Source organism: Drosophila kikkawai, chromosome 3R, assembly GCF_030179895.1.
Source record: "Drosophila kikkawai strain 14028-0561.14 chromosome 3R, DkikHiC1v2, whole genome shotgun sequence".
Classification (NCBI taxonomy): Eukaryota; Metazoa; Arthropoda; class Insecta; order Diptera; family Drosophilidae; genus Drosophila; species Drosophila kikkawai.
In genome coordinates this window covers 31,012,376-31,037,057 of record NC_091731.1, presented here as the reverse complement: position 1 = coordinate 31,037,057, position 24,682 = coordinate 31,012,376, and the positions used below count along the sequence as shown (strand labels likewise).

At 39.8% G+C, this 24,682-nt stretch overlaps 1 protein-coding gene across 1 annotated transcript in view; it reads left to right on the top strand.

The window, feature by feature from the left end:
• The window catches only part of hth (Meis homeobox homothorax), a 115,201-nt gene that overhangs the window by 77,980 nt on the left and 12,539 nt on the right, over positions 1–24,682 (top strand). Inside the window, exons 9-10 of the mRNA XM_017170995.3 lie at positions 11,414–11,509; positions 16,134–16,157. Of these exons, the coding sequence (XP_017026484.1) occupies positions 11,414–11,509; positions 16,134–16,157 (120 nt within the window). The remainder of the gene's footprint in view (positions 1–11,413; positions 11,510–16,133; positions 16,158–24,682) is intronic.

Below are 24,682 nucleotides of genomic sequence, written 5' to 3'. Positions count from 1 at the left end.
TGGGGGAGAGATAGACAAACTTGTAGCACGCCTCCTTCGTCCTTGTTGCCGCCCATTTGCACAGCTGTCAGTCAGTGGAAAATATTTCCCAGAGTACGAGAACAGAAAGAGAACGGAGATAGGGTAGAGAGAGAGAGAGAGTGAGAGCCAACATGGCGAACAAAAGTTTTGCTCGCTGCGGCAAAAAGCGGAAATGCATTCAAAATCTAATATGGCAGCCATGGTCATGAGCAGCAGCAGCAGCAGCAGCTCCAGAAGCCCCACAACTCTGCCACCACCCCCTCCTAGCACTGCAAAGTAGCAGCTAAACAAAAAGACTAAAGAGTGCCAAAGAAGAAAATGCAATTTTCTGAAAAACCCATTAAATGTTTGCCATCAAAAAATAAAAAAAGAAAAATATATATATATAAAGAAAAAAAATAAAGGATGAAAGCAAGAAAGTGGCAGAGGACAGAGGAGTAGAAATGGGAGATGGAGCAGAACCAACTGGAAATAAAGCAAACGACGAACGCCAGAAGATGGCGGCATTTGCCAGTGATAGACTGTGTGACTATGTGCATATACCAACTGGCTATATATACACATTTATATCTAAAAACTACAGTCCAACTTCTGTGAAAACCCAAGGCAGTGGAACTTCAGGCAGCCTGAACTTTCTCTGCTCAGAGCCGTTTGTCAATAACTAATTTAGAAAAGGAGTTTAATGACCAAAGTTCTTGAAAATATAACTAATGACAACTTAAAGATGTAAATTTTATTCCTTAAAGGATACAAATTTAAAGAAACTTATACGAAAAATGTCATGAAAATAGAAAAATCCTACTTATTTAGAAACTAATTTGATTTTCCCAATAATTTTTTTGCTTCAACTAAATGTTTGCATTTAAAGAGGTTCGACTGTATCCACCATTTCCCAAAATGACTTGCAATTTATGTATATTTTTTTTCTTCATCTCTTTTGTGTGGCTCATATAAAGCCATTAGCAGCACTTTAAATTGCCTCAAAATGTGCCCAGAAACTTTAAGCTGGCCTCGCACCGCAGCACAGCCTCTGAGTTCGAAGGCTCACATGTCAGAGGCACCAAAGGCACAATGTGCTGATAGAGCCATTTACGCCGTCAGCACATAATGATGGAGGGAAAGTTTGGGGGGGCGAAAGCAGCAGGGGGAAAACTGGGATCATGGAGGAAAACGAGAAGGAGCAGCTGCAGCGGCTGCGCTTTTCTGACGGATTTCCCCGGCACATAGCAAACATGGCACACAGCAGCAGAAGGAGCAGGAGCAGGAGCAGCAGCAGCAGCAACCGTTGCCTTGGGCTTAGACAGACGAATACGTCCATAGATGCAGACGTGGCCAGGAGCCAAGAATATCGGCTAGCAGCAGCTGCCAGGACCTCAGTAGAAGCCCTCGATAGCTGTGTGTGTGTTTGTGTGCTTGTGCTCCGCAAGGATATATGCCTGACGATGAAATTTAATGGGGTGCTTTGATGCGATTGGTTTTCATATAACGCAGGCGCTTAAAATCATCGAATCATTCAAAAGAAAACTGAGCTGACTGCTCCAGCTCTCGCACACACACACACACACGTGGGGGGGAAAAGCTTTTCCAGTCGCAGAAACGCAGCTCTTCTGTGTATAAGAATTTTTTCTGCTGACTGGAAATAAAAGAAATGTAGAAAAATAGGAAAAAAGCAGTAGAAAAAAAGCAAAACTCGGGGGAAAAAAAGGAGGAAAAAATATATATGAGAGCATTTTCCTTGGCCGAGCTCGGGTTTTATATAAAGAACGAAATGACGACGACAGCTTGAGAGGAAAATAGGGAGTGGAGTGTGTGTGTGTGTGTTAGTAGAGGGAAAGCAGCAGGGAAAAGCAGTCGGAGTTGGTCGGAGTTTTCGCCAATACGCACACAGACAGCTGCCACACACAAATACAAGCTAAAGGCAGCTAGCTTTTCGGGATGAAAAAAGCTTTTCTTCATTCTATATGGCTTGCTTTAGTTTCTTTTTTTATTTATCCTCCTATTTCTCTGGCTCTCGTTCTCCTTTGTCACAGCTATAATTTATATATGGGGGTTATATTGAGTCCCGAAGTCTAGAAGTTGCTATTTTACATATGAATTGGTTTTATGGCCACTCGAAAGTGATAATCAAATTTAATTTGCTCAGACCTTAAAGCTGATTTCGTATGGGGTTTCTGTGTGTGGGCTTGAATAAAGCCCATAAATCCTGAAGGTATTCAACAAGTTCTCGGTGCATAAAACAATGCCGAAACTGTCACAGCATGAGAGATACATTAACACTTTAAGCCAGCGAAAACAGCCCAAGGGAAAACGGTCTGGGGAAAATGCAAAACTCCCGAAAACTCGCGGCAACCCCATGACAAATCGCTCTCTTTTGGGGCTGTCTGTGGGCGAGAGTGTGTGTGTGTGTGTGTGTGTGTGGTGGAAAACGCAGTCAAGCAGTAAAAACAACAAGGATACACTAGGAAAATAGTTTGTATTTAAGTATAAATTCCTTCAACTAAGCAAAAAATATTTAAAACTAATTTCACTCCATAAATAGTTTTTTCCTAGCCTTGGTCACACTTTTAATTGGCTTGGTCACACCATTAATGCTTCGTTTGCAACCTTGGTCACATTATTTAGCAAATATTGCTTTAATGCTTAATTTTTACTAGCAAACAACATTCATAAAACAAGAATAAGTCATTGCTAAATCAAGAATTACTGTCTTCCCTTCTGTTTTTCCTGTGCACACACAAACTCAAGGACTCACACACACACACTTATCGATTATTGTATAGCATACTTACGGCCGTCATTTCGCTTTATTTATTTTTGGTAGTTTGGTAACCAAGCAGACAACGAAAATAATGAAAGTCATGCTTGGTTTACAGATTCCTTAAGCTTCTGTTTTTCTCCTTTCTTGTTATTTTGTTTTTTTTTTTTCTGCCAGTAATCACAATTTGTTTGTCTGCCTACACTTAATGTAGTCGAACTTGAGGCGATCTGGAGCTCAGGGGCTGTCTGGGAAAATCATTTTACAGCTGGCGGGCCAAAGTTTTCCCAGTTGACAAGCGACTATTTAACACGCGTCATAGCATGAATTTTACGACACCAAACCAACACACACACACACACGCAGAGTGGGTCGGGGTGGTGGTGGGGAAAAAAAATAAAAGAAAAACCAGTGTCAAGGTTAACGACCAATGAATTTATTTTGCTTGAATAAATTTTACGATAATGAGGAAATTGTCGTTGTCGTTTTGGGTATTTTTAATGGCCGTAATGTTGCCGGCTATCTCTCTCTCTTCTCTCTTCTGCGTGTGTGCGGGTTAAGAGCACACATGTATATATACAATTTTTAAAAAATTTTCTTTATTAACCCGGGCCAGAGCTCGCTTACCAGTTGATCTTTAAGCCAAGGCTTTAGGCCACCGGAGGAGGACTCTTCTCCTTATCAGAAATGCCGCAAACGTTTTTCAATTTCCGGGACGGCATAGTTTAACCGCTCAAACGTTGGTGGTGGCTTTTTTTCCAGCACAGGACACAGGACTTTAGCAGTTCGGCAGGACCTCGGTGTGGACTTTGCTGCCGAGCCAACTCCATTTTACGTAACATTAATTCTGTGATTTATTAGGGTCACGTGACCGTCAAACGGACGACTGAAATTGCACGAGTCACGAGCCAGCCAGACGACCACAAAATAACCATTTTTACACGGCAAAAGAAATCATAACAATATTATTATAGGTATTATATAGGATTCTGGGTTGCAAAATAATTTATTTATAGTTTTAAATTTATTCGGAATGCTTAAAGATATTTTATTCCTTGAGAAAGAGTGTTTATTTCCCTTAAATCTAGACATTTTCTTATTAAATCTTCATGGCTGTATTTTTTTCTCTCTGCACATAATACTTTATATTGTAGACCTCATCAAAGTCTTTCAATTCAAATCAGTCGTGCAAAAATCGCCATCGGAAATCCTCAACAAAAATTCTTTGTTCGCTCTTTTGTGGAAATTGCGGGCAGGTAAACAAGTTTCTCCCACCTTCGATGGCTGTTGTGTTGCCTGGTTAGGTGTCATAAAGTGCATTCACATGAATGCGATAAAGTTTATTGTCAGCCGGAGAGCTTGGAGATTTCTGGATGGGGCAGACAGAGACAGATACAAAGACTGAGACTGAGAGAGAGATAGAGATTGAGGGGCCAGATGCCCAAAGGAACAACAAGAAAAATTAATACCAAAACATTTGCTGGGCCTGGGTCGTTGTCCGTCTGTCCATCTGTCCGTTTGTCCGTTTGTCCGTCTGTCCGTTTGTCCGGGAGATCGCACACGCCTACGCAAACATGTCGCAACTGTCATTTCAGCTTAAGTTGGTCCATTGTACGTTTATATTAGTCGCGGGCCAGATACAAAAAAAAAAAGAAGAAAAAAATATATATAAAGCCAATGAGAGAAGCTTGTGTGGGCAGGAAAACGGTGAGAAGTCACAGGGGCTTCTTGGGGGCTGAGAGGCAGGGACAAGAGTTACGAGCGGCCCGATCCAGACTTTCAAATTCGCTTCAAGTGTAAAGCGATATGTGCGGTGCAAAAAGGATGTCGCCAAAACCGATGACACAGGCTCCAGGAACGGCGGAGTTCCATAGCTTAAGTTACAAGTCATGTTCGAGGTGTGGCCCTTTATTTTTATTGAATTTTTGCAGCCACACACACACGCTGGAAAAAAAGCGTAGCCTTAAAATAAAAGGAAGATTTTTAAATTAAAGTTGTTGTAGAAATTTATCACAGAGTAAGATTAAACTCAGTTTTTAGTTAGAAAATAAAATACTCTTCATTTTTCTATTATTTTTCATGCTTTTATTAAATATTTTAAATTCATAAAACATGTATTTTTAAACTTAAACGGTTGCCTATAACCAAAACAAATCAATTTAAGGCCTGGCCTTACTTTTTAAACCAAACTAAAACCACTTAGTTGGCTTTAATGCATTAGAACTGGCTACCCCATATATGTTCGCCTATATGCAAGCCGCCTTTTTGCAGCCATTATTTTCATAACTATGCGCGAAAAGCTTTTTCATTTAAATTAAAACAAAAGCAAGCAACAAAAATTCCTCAACGCGAAAAAATGGCTGGTTGGAATACAACAAACAGAAAAAAAAAACTGGGAAATGCTGTGAAAACGGCAGCGGAAAATGCCAGCCAAACTGCAGCAGCAACAAAATAGATAACTGCTCTGGTTTTCCTCTTATTTTTCTTTTTTTTTTCTGCTCGTAAAGCAGCTGCAGCAGCGCCACCTTCCGGCCATCATGGCGAACTAAAAAAAAGGCAAAAATTCATTCGGTGCATGTGAATAATTACACAAAAAGCCAAGAAATAAAAGAAAAAGAATGAGGAAAAACTAAATGAAAGATTGCAGAGATGAAATGCCAATGCAATTTGGGTTAACAACATTTTCTGTTTGTTTTTTCCACGCCAGCTGGCTTTAATTTTGGCCGAAAAAGAATTGAATAATGGAAATCAAAGCCTACGTAAGACATTTATACATATATTTAAAACAAGATTAAACCGATTTTTACCTGGTAACCAAAATCTAATCCATATTTGGTAGCTTATCTTGGTCAGTGAAAAGGCAAAAATAAAATTCATTCATAAGAAATTAGCTGTTCTTTGGGGGATTTACTTTGTTTTGGAATTTATTGGAGTTTTTCTGGGGCTTATCATAAAAGATTAAGCAACTTTTAAAACTAAAAATTATAGTAAATTGTTTTTATTTTGTTTAGAATAAAAAAAAATAATATAAATGTCTTTTAAAAGATTAATATTCATAAAGTTTTAATTATTAAGACCCTAAGATCTTATTTTATTCTTCCCTTTAATTAATTCTAGGAATTCTTAATTTAATTCCTAACATTTTACAACTAAAAAAATACATAAAATAATAACAAAATCAACTTACCTGAGTAGTAAAAACCCCCGACGGCAATGCAAAATTATTCATTTAATCGAAAGAGAACAAAAATTATTCAGACTCGAGACCGGAACAATTGCTGGTCACTCACACGTTACCTGTTTTCCCAACTTGTTTTCCCAGTTTTCAGGGCCACCCCGGGCGAGGGTCTAGAGAGTCTAGAGAGTCTCCCATAGCATAACCTATGCAAATTTCATATTCCGCCATAATTTTCGCTGCCATCATTTTACTTTTCGTGCAAAAAACTTGCTCACCTGCCTCAAGAGCTGGCTGGCTGGCTGACTGACTAAATGAATCCATCAGATAGATAGACCTTTAATAAGGGAGACACGCCCAGTGAAACCACCCGGGTTTTTATCCAATCGCCCACCCATTTTCCATTTCCCTGCCGCCTGCTGCCTGCCATTTTCCCTTTCCCAGCCTGCTTCTCTCACCCCATTTTTCGCGAGACTTTTTCCCCTTCGTTCATTTGGCGCGTTCAACCAATTGGAAAATTTACACGTGCAAAATGTTGAAAAATTGTTGCGGTTTATGTATTTTATTTTAAAATGCTTTTTTTTGTTGTTGTTCGTTTTTATTTTTTTGTTTTTGCAAGCGGCCTGCTAGTTGTGCTATTCGAATGTCGCCTGAAATTGTTGGGCATAAAAATTGAGAAAAGCCAGCGTAAATTTCCACACGGCAACAATTTCATTTTAAAGCCATAGTATATGCAAATATACAAACATATATACAGAAAGACATATACATATATGAGTATATTTTTTTATGTTATTTAAATGTGTTCACATTGCTGTTGCTGTTGTTGTTGTTGTTGGGCTTTTTGTAATATTTTTAATTTCGCCCAGGCAGCGACATAAATCATTTTGTCGCGCATTGCAAAAATTCCAAAAGAGCAAAGCGAAAAAAATTACAAAAATTTTTAAATTAGCTCGCATGGGAAATGTGGAAAGGAAAGTGTGTGGGGGGGGGGTCAGGAAATGGTGTTACCCAGAAAGTTGAGGGGGTTGTGGAATTAAATTTTCATATGAAAAACTCACAGATAACAACAACAACAACAAGAGGGAGACCGGGGAGGGAACAAAGCCAAATAGTAGAAAATTGGAAAGATGAAGTTGCCTGAGATACCAGGAGGCAAGGACGCCAAAGGATGGGGGGGGGGCTGCTGACGAAAAAAGCAATTTTCAATTTTTCTACACAAAAATGCCAAACATTTTCTGAGGAGCAGGAGAAAGGCCGAGAGGGTGGTGGAGGGGCTGTGCCTGCTGAAGGGAAGCTTGTGCTAAAAACTTTGACGACAGCCATGGTGGGCTGCGCTAAGGGGGCGGGCCAGCGCGTTGGCGTTTGCGCCTTGCAGTCGCTGGCAAGTGATAAATCATTTCAACTGTCACTTTCGAAACACAATTTTATCTAAACACAGACACAGACAGAGCGGCTCACACACAGACGGACGGGACGGATGGCACAGCGACAGACACATTTACACAGAGAATAAAACTTTTGAGGGGTAAATCTATGTCATTATGGGACATTTCTTAATTATAATAACATGGGAAAATGTTTTCTTTATTCTTTAACTATATTTTAACTCAATGAAAGTTGTTTTTAGTCTTTAGAATCTTTACAATTCAGTAAAGTGGGTAGTTAAACTTGTTGGTTGTTACTTTATTGTCTTATAACTCTAAAGTTTATTAACTAATTTTCTTAAAAATTAAATCACTATTTTTTCTTTAACCTTTATTCATTATTACATCTTTACAACCTTAAAAAAACAGTCTTAACTAAATTTCTCTAACTGCATTGAACCGAATTGAAGAGACTTTGGCATTGGGGTGAAGTGAACTCTATGGAAAATGGAAAATTCGTTTCGTTGCGTCTGTTGTTTTTCTTTTTTCGACTCTGCTGGCTTTGGGGTAGGGGTTAGAATTTTCGTCTGCTAGGGTGGGGGGTAGGGTCATAATGGGTGTTAGTTATAATGTGTGTTATATGCGCGAGTGTGTGAGTGTATGAGGAGTGCATGGGTGATAAGGCAAATGCATTTCGGAGCTCTGGGGCATCTAATCAATGCCTAAGCGCCATTTATCAGGCCCACGGGCACTTCACTAGCTCCGGGGGAAATTCGGGGAGAAAGTGTGGGGGGAAAATCAGGAGGGGAGAAGAATACACTTAGCTAGAGGCTGAAAAGCGAATGGGGTCGCCACCGAAACAGTGCCACTAAAAATAGAAAATGTTTCGTTGCGTTTCACCGACAAAAAGGCCAAAAAGCAAATCAAGCGAGCAAACAACAAAACAAATTTAAAATATAAATAAAAGCAAAGAAAATGAGAAGAAAGGAAAAAATAAAATACTTAAGATTATTTCTAAAATCACTTGAAACATATTTAAAAATAAGTTCAAAGCAACAACGTGGTAAAAAAGAAAATAAAAAACATAATTAGCAAGGAAATATATTTTTTAAACAATTTAAGAGTTTTATATAATACTTTTTAAATGGAAATAATTCATAAGTCCAACCAAATTCTCATTCCAAATAAATAAAAAGTATAACTTCCAGCTTGTATACATTAAATATAAATCTGCAATAATTTAAAAGACAAAGAACAATAAAAAGTAATACTCAAAATATAAGAAATAGCCCACAAAACAGGCCAAGTTAATTAAGAATACATTTCTGAAACATATTTTTTGGGCGAGAGACGCAAGAAAAATAATTTAAAATACATTTCTGAAACAAGCTCGCCATAAATGTTTTAGCACATTCTCAAAATTGAGAATTGTGACATTTAAAAGACCCATAAACAAAGAATTCGAAAGAGTCATGTGTTGTTTTATATTATTTTTTATTGTGGCATTTTTCGGTTAATACTCGTATTATTCAAGTCATTTTTTAAAGCGTTAAAGCAAAGCGAATTAGCTTTGTTCGCTTTATTGATTTAACATTGCATAAGAAAAAGTAAAAATAACACAATAATGGGACAAAACGAGGGAGTCCAAAATCAAATTAGTCAAGTCTGAGTCAAAATCGAAAATCATTAACTTGACACAAAAAAAAAAAAAAAATAATAATACGAGCGCCCATTGACTGGGGGCAACTCAATTCGCCTCATTCGGCCCACCAAATTCGCCTTGCACTTGAGTGTCTTCACTAGGTTGGTCCCGCTCGCTCTCGCCGCGACCATAAGCTGTGCGAAGAGGAGGCAAGATGGCAAATGGCGCTGCCTTCTTACGATATTTAAGCAGCTAACTTACGATACGATAATCTCGCCAAGGGGAAATAACGAACGAGAGAGAGCGAATTTCGCTCTCCTAAAGCCGTCTGATTGTCTCTTTTGCCTTTTTGTTTTTGTTTTGATTTTTTTTTTTATTTTATTTCATTACAATAAAAACGACAATAAAATTTTTTAGTGCAAAGATTTATGTGCGAACAATTTTGTGTGTTTTTTTTCGGTTGTTGCCCTGCTTGTCGTTATTTTTGTTTTTGTTGGTGTTGGCACCCAGAAAACTCTATTAATTTCATTATTGATTTCGGTCGATTGCACAGCGAAAAAATGTAATAGATTTTTGTTAACTAATGATAAGATTTTAAATTAATTTTAAAGTTTAAATGTAATTTTAAAGATTTTTTTGTATTAAAAAATGGAGTGTCAAAAGAATATACAAATATTTTAGCTGTTAAAAATGGCTTCATATTTCCTTTACCTAATATTAAATATTTTAATTTCTTTGTTATTTTAAATATTTAAATTAAAAGCAATTTCCAATACCTAAATTACAACAGGAAAATGAAGTAAATTATATTCTGTTAGATATTTACTAAAATACCAATTTATTAAAATAATTTAAACACTCAAAGCATTTCTAACTAATAAGCATACATTTTTTCTCACTGTCATGTTTGTTATTCCTTTTTTTTTCCCCAAAAATTTATTCCCGGCCAGATTATGTTACATTTTAATTGGACAGGTGCAGTGTCAGTGGCAATTTAATAGTATTCCATTTAAAAACAAAGGCGACTTGCATTTGGTGTGCCCGAAAAAGAGGCGTGGCACCAAAAGGGGGATGGGAAAGTGGGGTGGCGGGGTGGCTGGGCATCGGCACCACCCCATAAACACCCCACAAAAGCGTTCATAAAACGTGCCCATTTACTACCAAGAAAATTGCCCATTAAGAAGAAAACGAAGCGCAGTCTGCCGCCTGCCTCCACCCCCCTAGCTTTTCCTCAGTTTTTCCTTCCTCTCGAACTGCCCAGCATAGGAGAGCAGAAGCAGAGAAGGCAAAAAAAAAAAGGAAATTTAAATAAAGGTGCGTTGGTTGTCTGCCCTTAAGAAAGTGCTTAAAAAAATAATAGAAATTGCCCGGGAGATTGGCCAAGGAAGGTTGCTTGCCTGCCGTTGTTTTCCCTGGTCTTCCCAGGGTTCCGCCTCTCCACTTGCCAGTCGCCAGTCTTTCTTTCTTTCCCGCCTTCGCATTGCCTCCATTGTGCTTTAAAGCCAATAAACCAAATTATTATTAGCGCCATTTTCATTCCGTGTTGGCCCTGCTTTTTTCTTACACTACGTATTTCATTTAAAGTTTTATGCGCTTAAAGTGTCCATTGAGGTTCTTATGTTTATATTTTGTGGCCAATTTCGGTTGATAAGCTGCAACGGCTGGGGTCTTGGGGAGCTTTGGCCTTGAGGGGGAGACCTATTCATTCAGAGATTACGGAGCATTTTGGGGGAGTTACCGCCGCCAGGTGGAAGAGAGACCTTATTATGTAGGCGCGCACCTGTCACTCACGGAAAGGTTGACGAAAGCGAAGACAACTATCTGTAAATCCCAGCCTTTTCTATCGCAGATACAAGATACACAGTGCAAAATGGAAAAATATCAGTGTGATTCCTTATATTCTTAACATTTATTTCGTATACCTTCTTAGGTAGTTAGTTTCTTAGAGTGTAACACCTTGCCCCCTCTCCATTTCCACAAATATCATAAGATATATGCGTTGGCTTAACATATTCAGTGTGCTGTCAATATCGGTTGAAAAGCATTAAGTTGACAAGTGTTGCGAATTGTGTCAGTCAGTTGGTGGCTTAAAGTGGCTCAAGATCTTAATGTTGCGGATGGATGCCTTAACTGGAAATGAGTTTCAGTTCGTTTGCCGAAAGGCTTTACTACGCGGAAAATTGAATTAATAATTGTCCAGGGTTTGCCCTCTTCTGTCTGTCTGATAACCAACATTAATTTACAACTTAGTTATTATTTAAACAATTTTATTGTTTATCATTGGGAATTCAAAGAGTAATTTTAAGTGAATTTTAGTGATAGAATTTGTATATTTAGTTTGTTTTCGTTTCATTTTTCATTATTTTCATCAATTAGAAATTAATTATAGTATACATTTAATAATTTATTGAGATGAATATATCCCTAATGATCGGCTTCTCTTTCTTTTCCAGGGCGATGGTGTCGAAGAGAATGGTCCTCACCTGCCGATGCTCGCAATGCAGACGCCTCCCGGCGATTGTATTCCTCAGTCTTCCTCGGTAGTCCTGGTAAGTATTAATCTCCAGCAAACATTTATTAAACTCTCTGTACTATTTCCTCTACAACTATCTGTCTGTGAGGTTTCCACTGATAGGGAGGGTCTTATCAGCTTACTTGAGCTATCATCACGAGACCAACTGACGTCAACGTTTCCATTAGATTTCAATAATTTACAACATCATTTTTTTGGTCTGGCCTTTCCGCCTGACAGTATTTTTTTTTTTTTTTACGGGTTGCCTGGTTGGTTGCTTTTAATTTCTTTTGCTGCCCCATCGATGCTGCCTCAAAAGCCAGAGAGATCAAGCGGCTCAGATTGTGCCAGGAGAGTTAACGTTAACGTTAATGGCAAATACTAACAATGGCTGCTGCCGAGAGTAGGTAATTTCTATAATGATATACGAACTGGCATCGCCCAACGGCCAAAAGGCTCCTCAGCGATGGAGTTCCAGTCGAAGTTTCAATCGTAAAACTGAGAGAAAAGAGAGTTACTCTTAAATATTGGGTTACATTTTTGAATTATGTGAAAATAAAAAGGTTTCTAGCCAGAAATTGCTTTTATTTTTAGAGAATTATCAAGAAACTAAAGATTAACTAGTTGAAATGTCCCTTAAACTCTCGCTTTCAAAACTAAATTTACTATCAATTTATTTCCTAAAACCTGAGAAACTAGTTGAAATGTCTCTTAAACTCTCGCTTTTAAAACTAAATTTATTATCAATTTATTTCCTAAAACCTTTACTTGTCTCAGGCATTTTTTTTCAAGTGATCTCTTTGGGAGAGTGCGCCTGATCGGCGGCCATGGATCAGATCAGACATCCCGCCTGCGGCCCCGAGTATCTTGAGTTGCCCAGCCTCCTCTCCTTAGCCTGGCCAACAGCCAATGCCAATGAAACGGCCATCAAAATGGCATCGACATGGCCCCAGCGAACGAACGCCTTCAATTGTCTACTGAATGGTGGTGGTGCTGGTGGACCCGAGTGGAGTGGCTTTTAAGCCGGGTCCATAGAGAGGTCCAGAGCTGGGGCCCGAAATGCGTGCCAATTACATGGCGGCATGGCCTGCGCAGCTTTCTTCTAATAGCAAATGCTGTAATCAAAATTCCATAACATGGCCCAAAAGAGCCAACCTGCCCCGTTCGGGCTGGCAATTCGTTAAAGTCAATTTGCAAATCATTTTTCCATTGAAACTCAATCTACGAACTACGTGAAAATACCGAAAGGCAAGACCTGGGGCACTTCGTTCGGTTTCAGCCTCCTCCTCCTCCAGCCTCCATCTCAGTCCCAACCTCAACCTGAACCTCATCTTCATCCACATCCAGTGCCTCTTTTTCATCCTCTTGCCGCATCGATAATAATGATTTTCTTTGAAATGCATACTCGAGAGCTCAGCCAGGCTTAAAAGAGGGCCCAGAGCAGCCTCTGACAGACAACTTTGTGTGCTCCACCTTTTTACCCTCTTTGCCTGCTGCTGCCTGCCCCTCTCTGGCTTTTTCGATGGCTTCGAAACGTGGTGTAATAATACTAAATTGTTGCTGATTATCCTTTTGGCGGTTTGCCTTTGGACATGTTCTCCACAGCCTCAGCCTCGGCCTCGGCCTCAGTCTTCTGGCTTCTACCTCTCTTTTGCATACGCTTCGCCCTGAAAATGGCGTCACAGTCACTGCACATGCAACCAACAAAAAAAATAAAAACAAAATAAAATCAGAGACTCCACTCGAGCCTCATCCGAGATTCTTGGGCCTTAGCCCTGCTCTGCATCTCTATTTTGCTGCAGAGCCGATTTTGAAAGAAATCAAGCAAAAATCAAAGCCCAAGCCGCCGCAGTCTCTTCAGGTCTGGAGTATTATAGAGTGCGGAGCATGGGACTACGACTACGACTGGGTTCTCCGGTCTCCGTTCTCCAGTCTCCAGTCTCGGTTCTCCTCTGAAGAGGAAGGCCCCCAGAAAGCGAACAGAAAGCCCACTTCAATAGTCACATAAATAGACTGTGAGTCGCGCTTGAGAGTCTCGGGGCTGCTCGGCTCTGGCCAAATGGAAAATCGTGTGCCGGTGTTCTTACACTGAAAAATACAATTCTATAGTTAAACTTTTAGTTAATACAATTTAAGAAGGCTTTCAATTGGACTTGAAATACTTTCGGAAATGCAAATCAAATCTTAGAAACTCTGTCAGCTCAAAATACCTAATTTTATTTATTTAAAATTTCTCCCAGTGCCTTTCGTCTTCTACTTCTATTTGTTTCTGTGCCATTTTTGAGGTTTTTCTTCGTTTTGGGTGCTTCATTTTTATGCTTCACTTGGCCGCTTTGGCTTTGTCGGCACTTGAGCTGCTCTTTCAGCCAGCTCCAACTCTTTGGCTGCTCTTCGGAAAGTCGGCTAAAACTACAGGAAAGAACAACAACAGCAACAACAAAAAGCGACCAAAGCATTTTCCAAGCCAACGTTCGCGGAAAGCTCTTTTTGTGCGGCCAGCCAGCGTTTTGGTAATTACCGTTAAATGACCCAAGTCCGAGGCTCTGAGACAAAGTCGCCTCTTTCCCGACCACCCGACTTCTAGTCCCAACTGTCAGCTGTCAGGTCCCAAGTGGAAAATAACAACAAACCCCAAAGACAAGGAGAGAAACAAGACCGAGTCGCGCCGCCAAGTTGTCGCAGTCCTTGACAATTGTCAACTGTTCAAAGCCTCAAGGCTGATTCGCCGTCTGCAAATTAATTGCGCCCAAAAGCCAGCCAGCCAGCCAGCCAGGCAGCCCCAAAGAAGATGAACAAGAAAAGAGGAGCAGCTACGATCTTGGCCCGGCCGAAAGGCAAACAAATTTTGCATACCAAAGCAGGCTCTCTCTCTCGGTGTGTGCAAAGTTTTGTCTTCGTTTTGTTACCGCCTTTTGGAAGGAAAGCTGCACTTTGCATTTTAACCAGAACTTTGGCTGCGAAATCAATTAACAAACAATAAACGTTTTTTGGCCAGGCCAGACACGTATTTTATTTAAGTATCTAGAATATTAAAATGGGATCAGACACGACACACAGCTCTCTGTATGTGGGGGTAAAAAAAAACGAAACAAACATTCAGTACAGAACCGAGCTGAGCTCAGTTGGGGGAAAAAAAAATTGAAGCAATGCGTTGCTGACATTCATTGAAACGTTTTCGGAATATCTGAACGATTCCCAGTCGCCTTTGCTTTCTTTCTGCACCAAAGCGCTGATAAATTCCCAAGCCTTTTCATTTTCGAACTGCAATGTTAAGCACTCGGGCTTAAATCCAGAAAGCCAAGCCGAAAAGCTGCAGGGAGAGAAAAAAATCAAGTAAAATCTTTGAAAATTAAGATAAAAACATAATTATTTAATAGTTATCAAGGATTTAGAGTTGAAATATAGAACAGAAAACTTATGTTTTTTAATATAAATAAAAGTGTTAGTGAGGTCTACATATTTTTCTTTCGGTGTTCCATCAACTGCAGCGAGTGCCACCCAGCAATCGTCGACAGTCACCGCATTGCCATCAACTTAAGACGATTATTTATGAACTGCTCGAGGGGGGGTTTGGGGAGTTAACCGACTCTGGAAGAGAGACTGGAACTTGGGATCCGGACTCGGACTGGGCCCTGCTGATGGCCGTTCCAGGACACTGACATCCAGCGAGTAAAGAGGAAGGAGACATGGAGCACGACAACAACAAACCCGACACCGACACCGTGTTCCAATGTACCAATGCGTGTTCGATGACTTAAATGACAAGAATAACGCATCCAAGAGAGGGATGCCAAGGCTGCAATTGAGCCAACCTCAAAAGCCGAGTTCACAAAATACTCTTAGCCATGTCATTACAAACTGACTAAATGACACCAAGGAGATGAGGAAAAAATATCAAGTATTTTGTACTTGCAGAAAGAGAGATTTTTCAACTGGATAATCTTCTTGCCTGAGAGGAATTTTCAATTAAATGGGACTTAATTCAAGTTAATTCTTTGAAAAAATGAAAGGATTTTAATTTAGTTGGTTTTCTTTCAGTGAACAGATGGCAAAACTCTCATAATCAGAGTCACCTCTGTTTAAGATTTTTCAAAAGATTAAATATTATGTATATGGATACCTTTAGATTTGCATAATGCCCCCTAGCTAAATCATAAAAACAGCTTCAAAAACCATAAAGAAAACAAAACAATCTACCAACAAAATATGATTTGCGTGCGAAAAAGCCAAAAATAAAATGATGGCCCCTAAAAAACCAGAAAGATCATAAAATAAAATAATAAAAAATGCTGGAAACGGGCATTATCTTTTGTTTTCTTTGAGGCTGCATTTGATTTGCTCCAAATATTTTTGGTTCGCACTTGGCGATGATTCCACGGGCTTCACATAGTTTTGATTGATTGCCGGCCGCCCCACGTCCTTTCCCTTCGGCGTGTGAATATATATATTTCATATTTTTATGGCCGAAAAAAACACAACAACAATTTGCGGTCAGAAGTCTGCACGAAATTTTTCAATTTTTTTTAAGGTTTGTCGGTTTGGGTTATGAGAAGATTTATTGTAGTCGAGTTTGAGAAATATTTGGGTTAGAGGCAGGTGGTTTTTGTGGCCTAAATAATTAACTAATTTTTGCATTTCTCCCTCTCTCTCTCTCTTTGCAGACAACTTTGGAACGAGTGCAAGCGGTGAGTTTTATTTTAAATATAATTATTTGCTTAATTGTTATTACCAATGGAATAAGGCATACACGCCCCCAGAAATGAGATTTCAGGGGCCAAAATGGAGACTGAGAAAGAGAGGGACTACAACTGGTCCCTCACTAAACTGAAAATTGTAGAGTTTGAGTTGGGGAATGACAGGACCCATAATTATAAACGCGCATAACCCATCATCAGTTCGGTTCAGCTCTTGGTCTTTAGTTTTCCGATCCCTTGATTTCTGGACTTTGGGCTGAAGGAACAACTAAATGCCGGGGCATACACACACACACACACATACGAATATATATATGTATATAAATTTTGTGATTAAGAGCCATCTTATCATTATTATAGAGTGAGCGCACGCTCTGGTTCGACTGGGGGAACCTGGGTGGGGATGTGAAACAAAAACGACTGAAAAACTGAGCAGAGGAGAGGAGAAAAATACAAAATACAAAAAAGAAAGAAAGAAATACCAAACCGAAACTCACACACGATGGGATATTTCAAAATGTAGCCGTGCGTGAGTGCGGGTCGGGTTCTGTGTGTGCGCCCCTCGCAGGCATTATAGGATTTAGTTTTTGGGATTTCGATTTCTCACACGGGGCCAGAGCAGAGTCAGGAGGAGCAGGGGTGGGGGGAGTGAGGAGTCGGGGCCCCGAAAGAAATGTGTAGAACATATTGTTGCTGTTCTGTTGGGTTGCGTTTCCAAAGATTTCCTGTGAAATACTTTAAGCCCAGAGCCTCCGACTCCGACTCCGACTCTGACTCCATCTCCGACTCCTCTGCGTTTCGGTTTCTGATTCGGATTTGGTTTTCGATTTTCGTTCTTTCTTTTTTTTTGGTTCTCTTTCTGTTTTGGGTTAAACATACTTGAAATTCTTGTTTCAATTTTGGGCCTGGGGTCGCTCCTCCGCGCTTCGTAATTTAATACGCTTTCAAAAATTAAGAAAAATACACACATCTACCAAAATATATCGATATGGGGCCCCAAAGGTCACAGCCAAAGATTCAAATTCGAAATTAGTGGACAGGGGGGGACCCCTTACAAGCTTGTGTTTTTTTGTTGTTGTCTATTTCGGGCATATTTCATTATTATTGGACAGTTGCCGAGCGGTTCAGAGATTCATTTCATCTGATCTCTAGTCTCCCATCTAGATTCCTTAGTTCTTTTTTCTATTTTTTAATTTATGCCGTCTGTTAATAAACTTGATTTGCATATTCTCAGGCCAAAAGGGGAGACTAGAAAAAAGATTCGAGTTGTTTTTTTTATACACACTCGGTTGTGTTGTGTTCCGCGTTTTCCAATCTAATAAACCATTTTGTTAAGTACAACGTTGGAATAAATGCGAATTTTTTGTTTTGCTTGCCCTCCTTCTTGCAGACAGCAAGCTCTCTCTTTCTGGCCAGACTTTTCCCCTCCAAAATGGCCGACAAAGCTGCACACACACAAAATGGGGTAAACAGCGGTACAGAGAGAGAAAAACATTTCCAGCAAGAAATAAACCCAGAGGGAAAGGGAAAAACTACAGGAAATAACGAGCAAGCAAAAGTTTCCTTGTCTTCGTGTTTTCGTGACTGATGCGTTATAATTTCCATGCTGTTAAAAAAGCATTTTCAGTGTGTTATTAAAAAAAAACTACGGAAGAGGGGGGATAAAACCAAGGAAGCTGAAGAAGAAGCAGAACATCCCCAATGTCTGGGACCGCCTTGAATTTGGCGGCGTTGTCTGCAATTTTGACGTCAGAAAAAATCAACTGCAGACATTTAACTTTTTTTTCCCCTTGGCTTGTATTTTAATTTTTTTTGCTCTCCTTGTTGCTGTGTGTTAAACGAAATTACACGCTTATGAATTGCTTAATATCATGTAAGACATGGGGTTAAAAAAAAAGAAAGGGAAAGGGTTCGGGGGAATAGAACAAAAGGTAAGGTAAATATATTGAAGAAAAGTGTTTTTAAAGGTAAAAATTAGGCAGAGGTATTTTATATTTAATAAAGAGAAAATTTGGGTAAATAATTTGAGGTTTCAAATATTAATTTCTGGTAAACATTCCTTATAAGAAAGTTCCTTCCTTAAGACCAAATTTTAATCTATCATAACTATGCTAAAAAAGCATCAATTTCAAATCGGAAAACTGTATTGTGTTAGTTTTTATCAGGTTAACAAATCAGTATACTAAATTTGAAGTTTAAAGAAATCAAAATTTTTGGCCATTTTTAATATTTTAATGATGTTACCCCTTATAAAATTTTGAAAAAATTTCTAAAAATTGTTTTTCTTTCGAAGATGGTTAGAAAGATTTGCCTGTTGATGCTGATCAAGAATATATATACTTTATAGGGTCGGAAATGACTCCTTCGCTGTGTTTTCACCTTCTGACTGAAATTATTATACCCTGGAAGGGTATATTAGATATTACAATAAACCAGTCAAAGTCAGTCACCTCTTCTATACCCTTCCTTTTTTTTTCCTGCCTGGAAGAGGTGTCAATGCGAGTGCATAAAGAGTAATGAATAACCGAGAACACCCAAAAACAAATTAAGCTCAGTGCCATTAATCTTTCAAAGCCAACTCCCTTGGTGGCAGATCAACTTGAGAGCTTGCCGAGAGTTCCTGTACCGCTGCTTTATACATATATATGTATATATATTCCGATATTCTGGCTCTGAGCTGAGCTGGATCCAACCGACAAGGCAAGGTGAGATGCATTTCAACATGTCTCATAAATTCAAGCGGATTGAGCGCACCGAAATCTCGTTGTCTCCATTTGCATAAAGCTGAACAAAAAAAAAACTAACCAATCCAGAGAGACAAAAATACAGAGCTCTCCGCGGAGGCTTCATAAATTTGGCAAATTTGACAATTATGCGCATTAATAATAAATAAAATTGACAATAATTGAATTTGAATAATTTGATTTTGCATATGGACAGAAGGAGAGTCGAAAGAGACTCCAGCTCCATATGGCTAATCTGCATATAAGGCGGTGGCTTCGTCAGCTTTTTTCGCTCTCGTAGGCGTGAAAACATGTGTTGGTTGCTTTTTGGCCTGGAATTTTAATAAACTGTTTTGTGCCGGCCATTTTATATACTATATCCCCATTTTTTGCAAGCAGGAAAGCCTATTGAATGGTAGCAGCAGCATCAGCATGAGAACCGAAATCCAAAGAGTCCAAGGCGAACCGCAAAAATCCGTACGAAAATAATGAGGCATGAACATGTTGCAGCATCGCAGCATCGCATCCCAGCAGCAACAGTGTTTTTTCCTTGCAACGTGGTTATTATTATTATTTTTATTATTATTCCCCATTTTTTTCCTGGCCAAAAAAACAATGCAACAAGCCGACAATGATGATGGTTGCCGGTATATTGCAGCGGATCACACAAATCCTCCATAAAAAGACCCCCTTCTATATATATTTTTATATATGTACGTTCATGTGTGTGTGTTTGGCTGGTAAAGCCAAAAGCTAATGCGGCTTTTGTGTTAATACTTCAAACTGTTTTTTGTGTACGCTGCCTGGGAACAGCAAACACGAAATACAAAAAAAAAAAATCACAAAAAATTGCCACAAAAATTGCTATTGACTTTGGAGTCTGGTCTGCCCCGCTATATGCCTGAGCCGTAGTTGTTCTTATTGACTTGTTGCCGTTTTATGGCGAATGCGCGATTGGGTGATCCATCATCATTTTGCGGCCTCCGATAATTTGCAGTTTATTCATCTTTTTCCCTCTTGCACGGGGCACATGAAAATTGCCAGTCGTCGGGAAATCGGAATGGCCAAATGGAAAAACACTTGGCCAAGGGCCCTCGAAATGTGAGCACACGGCATATAGTACTTAAAAAACACACGAGAACTGGTATTACTGGTCAAACTACAGCGAGCCTTGTGCTCTTTGATTGGTTGAATTACAATTAAATATCAAATTTAAAACCGACAACTTGAATATATCGATTTTTCAACCAGAAAATACCATCCGTAATCTCACGTTTTTCTGGGAACCTTCGGCATATGCAAAAGGATTGTTGGCCAATTTTTCTTCGGCAAAAACTACACTTCATAGATCATTGTCAAGCTCAACTTGGCTGATTATTCAATGTTTAATTAAGTCATTTGCCAGTGTGGCACTTAAGCTTTATTAATTTGCCGATCGTATGCATATCACTTGACTCTTGCCTGGCTAAAAAACACGAAATGAATTGCTCGTGTTTATCACCGCGGCAGGGGGATTCGGTGAAACTTTTCATAAACAATAAATGCCGGGGCCATAAATCAGCCAAGCTCGGATGCTGGCTAATAAGCGGGCTAACACCTCGGAGGTCTCACTTCTCGGGGGTCTCTGGCTCTCGAGTGTTTACTGTACAGCCACCCACTTGACAAGCTCTGGACGGATGAGCATGATGACGCCCTTTTCAGGGCTTTTGTCAGGCGTGCTTCTGTTTTTTTTATATTTGTTTTTTCTGGTATTTCTGCACTGAAAAAATGATAATTAAATCAGGGAATTTGTTTATTAGGTTTAATATAATATCAGAGATTTTTCTGTGTTTTAAACACTTTTTTAAATCAAAACATGTTAAAATTTCAGAAAATTGTGTGACTCTGACACCTCTCAATAGCTTTTTTACAAGAATTGGCCACAATCTTATTTAAATTTCTTTAAATTTCTCAAAGCTTGGCTTAGTTTTCTCACTCTGCATGAGTTTTTCTGGCATTTCTGGCTGTGAAGTGTTTGGCTCAAGCGCAGCTTCTTGGCCAACACTTGAGCCAACTCAGTCGAGTGTTTGGCCTGCCGAGCTGCAGCTGACAAATGCTGAGGGTTTTCTTCTTTTCTTACTTTTTTTTTTGTTTTGGCCACCCAGCGAGCTGCTGGCTGATTTCTTTTGACATGTTTTGAATTCAATTAACAGGCCTAGACCGCGCTGCTCAGCTGCTGCTGCTGTTTATTATCATATCGGGCAAAACTCAATTAGTTAGGCAAGTGAAAAACGCAAAAAAAAAGTCGAGTACTAGCAAGCCGATGAGCTTAAGCAGACTTCCGCCATGTTGGCCGTTCCCATTGGAAAATGATTGACAGACGATTGGCATGGATTTGTATAAACAAACTGAAAAACTCGCACCCACCCAGTGGAAAATGGAAAGTTTTCTTACCGTGGGCATGGAGGGGGTGAAGTTTATTTAAAAACTAATTGAAAACTGCTACGATTTTCCTCACCCCCTCTCTCTCTCTCTCGTAGTCAAGTAGTTGGGAAATATTTTGCCATACCAGACCAGGCCGGGCTGGGCCCTGGCCATATAACCATCTCCCTCGTCCGCCATTCGCTGGAAAAGCAATTCTGTTTGTTTTTGCTGCTGCTGCAGCTTGACGGGTGGAAAAGTGCATTTTGTTATTGAATTTTATGCAGCCTGTTCGAGATGTACGAGTATTTTACTTATTGTGTGTCTGCTCAAATGGAATTTCGTATTGAGATGGGGAAAAAAACTAATTGAAGTCACAGATGGGAAAGTTTATACGCATCCTAGAGCTCTCTGCTTTGCTCTGCTGAAATCTTAATCAATCGGGCAACTTTTCTGGACCGAAACTCGAAGCATTTTCGGGGTTTTTGTCAGCTTTAGTCTATAATTGCATTCTGGGAGGGAAAGCGGAAGGAAGGAAGGAAAAGCCAGCAGGAAACTAAAAATGTTTTGTATGTCCGTATAAAGGAAAAATCGCAAAATTTACTGCAAATTGGAATTTTGCGCAATTGTAGAAGGCAGCAGCAGAAGCAGCAGCAGCAGCAGCAGCAAAGAAAGAAAGCAAAAAAATGAGACCAAAAAGAAAGTACAGAAAACAAACATGAAAATGTGGCAAGCAGGATTGTTGCTGGCGAGGGTTTTCTGCAATAATAACAACACACATACCACAATATATATATATATATATATGTCTGTCTGCGTTTGCGTCTTGCATCCTTCGTCCTTTAAGCCAATAATAAATAAAAATGCTTGTGTGTGCCAGAGCCACCCACGAAAATTGCCATGCCATCAAATTTATTTGCCCTCCGAACCAACGGAGCAAACTTATTGGGAATCGAGCGGAGCTCTGGATCGGGGGCCCCCATAAAGTCCACCAAGTTATAGTGAAAATTAATTAAGTTTTGCGCGCTGCGCTTAACAATTCAATTAAAAGCAAAAAATGTAAGCGCCTTTATCGCGCATACAGCGAAAAGCACTTTGGGAAAAAGCTACGAAAACGCACACACACACACACACACATCCTAATCGGTTTTCCCCCCCTTTTCCTTCTGGTGGAAACACGAGTGCCCTTTCAAGTGGCACAAGTGCTTTTGCACATCGTTATTATAACAATAATAAGCGCGCCAGAAGATGCGGCTCTGGCCAAAGATTAATTGTGGAGGTCTTCGGAAAAAAGGGAAGAAAAAATAAAACACATGCACTGAAATGGGAGCAGACCGAACCGAACCTCGGAACCGAAACAGAGCCGAAAGTCGGCGTAAAGTGCAATCCACTTGAAGGAATTTACATATCACCAGGCAGATACCGCCGAGGAAGAGTCAGAGCCAGAGCCAGACGAGTCCGCCAGAGACCAGACCGAGACCCATACCCATACCCATCTGCATCTCCTGACCATCTTGCAGGCAAATGCATTAATCAATTTCATGTTTTCTTAAGCGCGCGCCCGTCGCGATTTGAGTGCCTTCTTCCCTTGGATCCGGCATCCCCGCCGCCTCTTCCATATGAGTGGAATAATCAATTTCGAGGATCATAAACAACTTTTAATGAAGTTGTTAAGTGCCAGCAGCTAGTTTCTTCTCCTCGCATTTCCCCGGCTAAAGTGCAGCTCCAAGTGTGCTCGATAAGCTTGTGTAATGGGACGCCTCGCCTCCTTGGCTCTTTCATTTGGCCCTCTCATTTGGCCAGATTCCGTTGGCCAACTCAACGCATTTCCATAATTGCTAAATTATGCAAACAAAGCCCAAAAGGTTTTCGGGGGCGAGGCGCTAGAAAGGTTCCAACAAGTGATTGTTTTTGGGAACTTCTTTTGTTTTGGATTTTTTGATTTTTCGGTTCTTTCTTTCTGGTAAATTAATTTTACAACTTTTCCGGTTTGGTGTTTCGCTGATTTGCTTAGTGACTCTGTTTGGACCTACGAATTTTCTTTGGTTTCTTATCTGAGAGAAGAGTATTTTTAAGGCTTTATTTGGTTATAGAATTTGTTAAGAGAGGCCTGAAAATATGTTTAATATTACAGATAGCTAGAAATTATAAAATAAAGTGGGTTTCCTATACCTTTTCGGAAATTTAAATAGCTTTATTTGGTCACAATCAAGGGCAAGACTTTCCTCTATGTAAATGTAATTTTAAATATCTCTTTCCAAGTCTTTTCAGTCCATTAAAGATAGCTCATTATATTCTTTAAGGGTATACCCTGGTCTGTTTATTCTCATTCGAATTTCTTTAGGTTTTCTGTTTGGCTTTTTTCGTATTTTTTATTTGGTTCGCTGCCATCGGGTTTTGTTTTATGGCTCGTTTGGAAAATCCCCCACACCTTTGGCCACTTTTCTGACCACTCGCCAAGCGAACGTCTCCATCGGCGACTAAATTAATCAAAACGAACTTCCGGTTTACGCAAAATGGCGTGAAGTCTGCCACCATGGAAAGGAATTAATGTCTTTGGATATACATATGTATGTCTGTATGTCTGGGCGCTACTGTGTGTGAAAATTAATGAATGAGTTAACTGAAAAATTAATGAAAAGCAGCCAAAGTGAAGGTGGAGCGAAAGCAAATGCCAAAGGTGTTGTGCAAAAGATAAAGCATGGAAAATTTATGAAGGAATTAGGCAGAAAAGCGAAGGCTACCGACCGACCCAACCGAGTTAGACATTCATAGGCGACGATGTTGGGCAATATTTGTTTTGGGCCTCCCTCCCTCCACCGAAAAATCTGATGATCATCATCACCATCATAGTCGTGGTCGTCATCGAGGAAGGAGCGTGAAATTATGCAATCTGGGGGAGTTGGGCATGGGCCGCCTAGGTCTGGTTTATTTTGTTTGCATGTGCGCAGCGATTCGGGCTTCCTGTTTGCTGGCATTTGAGTTACTTAAGTGTAACTAAAACTTTAAGTAAACACACAAATAACATACTTAATATTAAACAAAAATATACAAAGCCCAAAGGGAGATCCACATCCACATCCCACATCCCACATCGCACATCCAGGGTGATGATGATGAAAAGGAAAACATAGCCTCGGCCACAGGCGGAAATGCTTGGCCCCGGAGGCAAACAAAAGATAAAAGCCTGGGGAATTTAAATTAACCAAAAATTATGCACGAACATTACCAAAGCTAAGCCAAAGCAAAGGCCAAAACCAAAACCAAAGGCAAATCCAAAGCCTAATGCTGATGCTGAAGCTGAAGCCAAAGCGGCAGGCCTGACAAATATTAATTTTGTTTATAAACAAGTCTTGGACCTGCACTCCCAAACAATGTCATCCATATGATTAT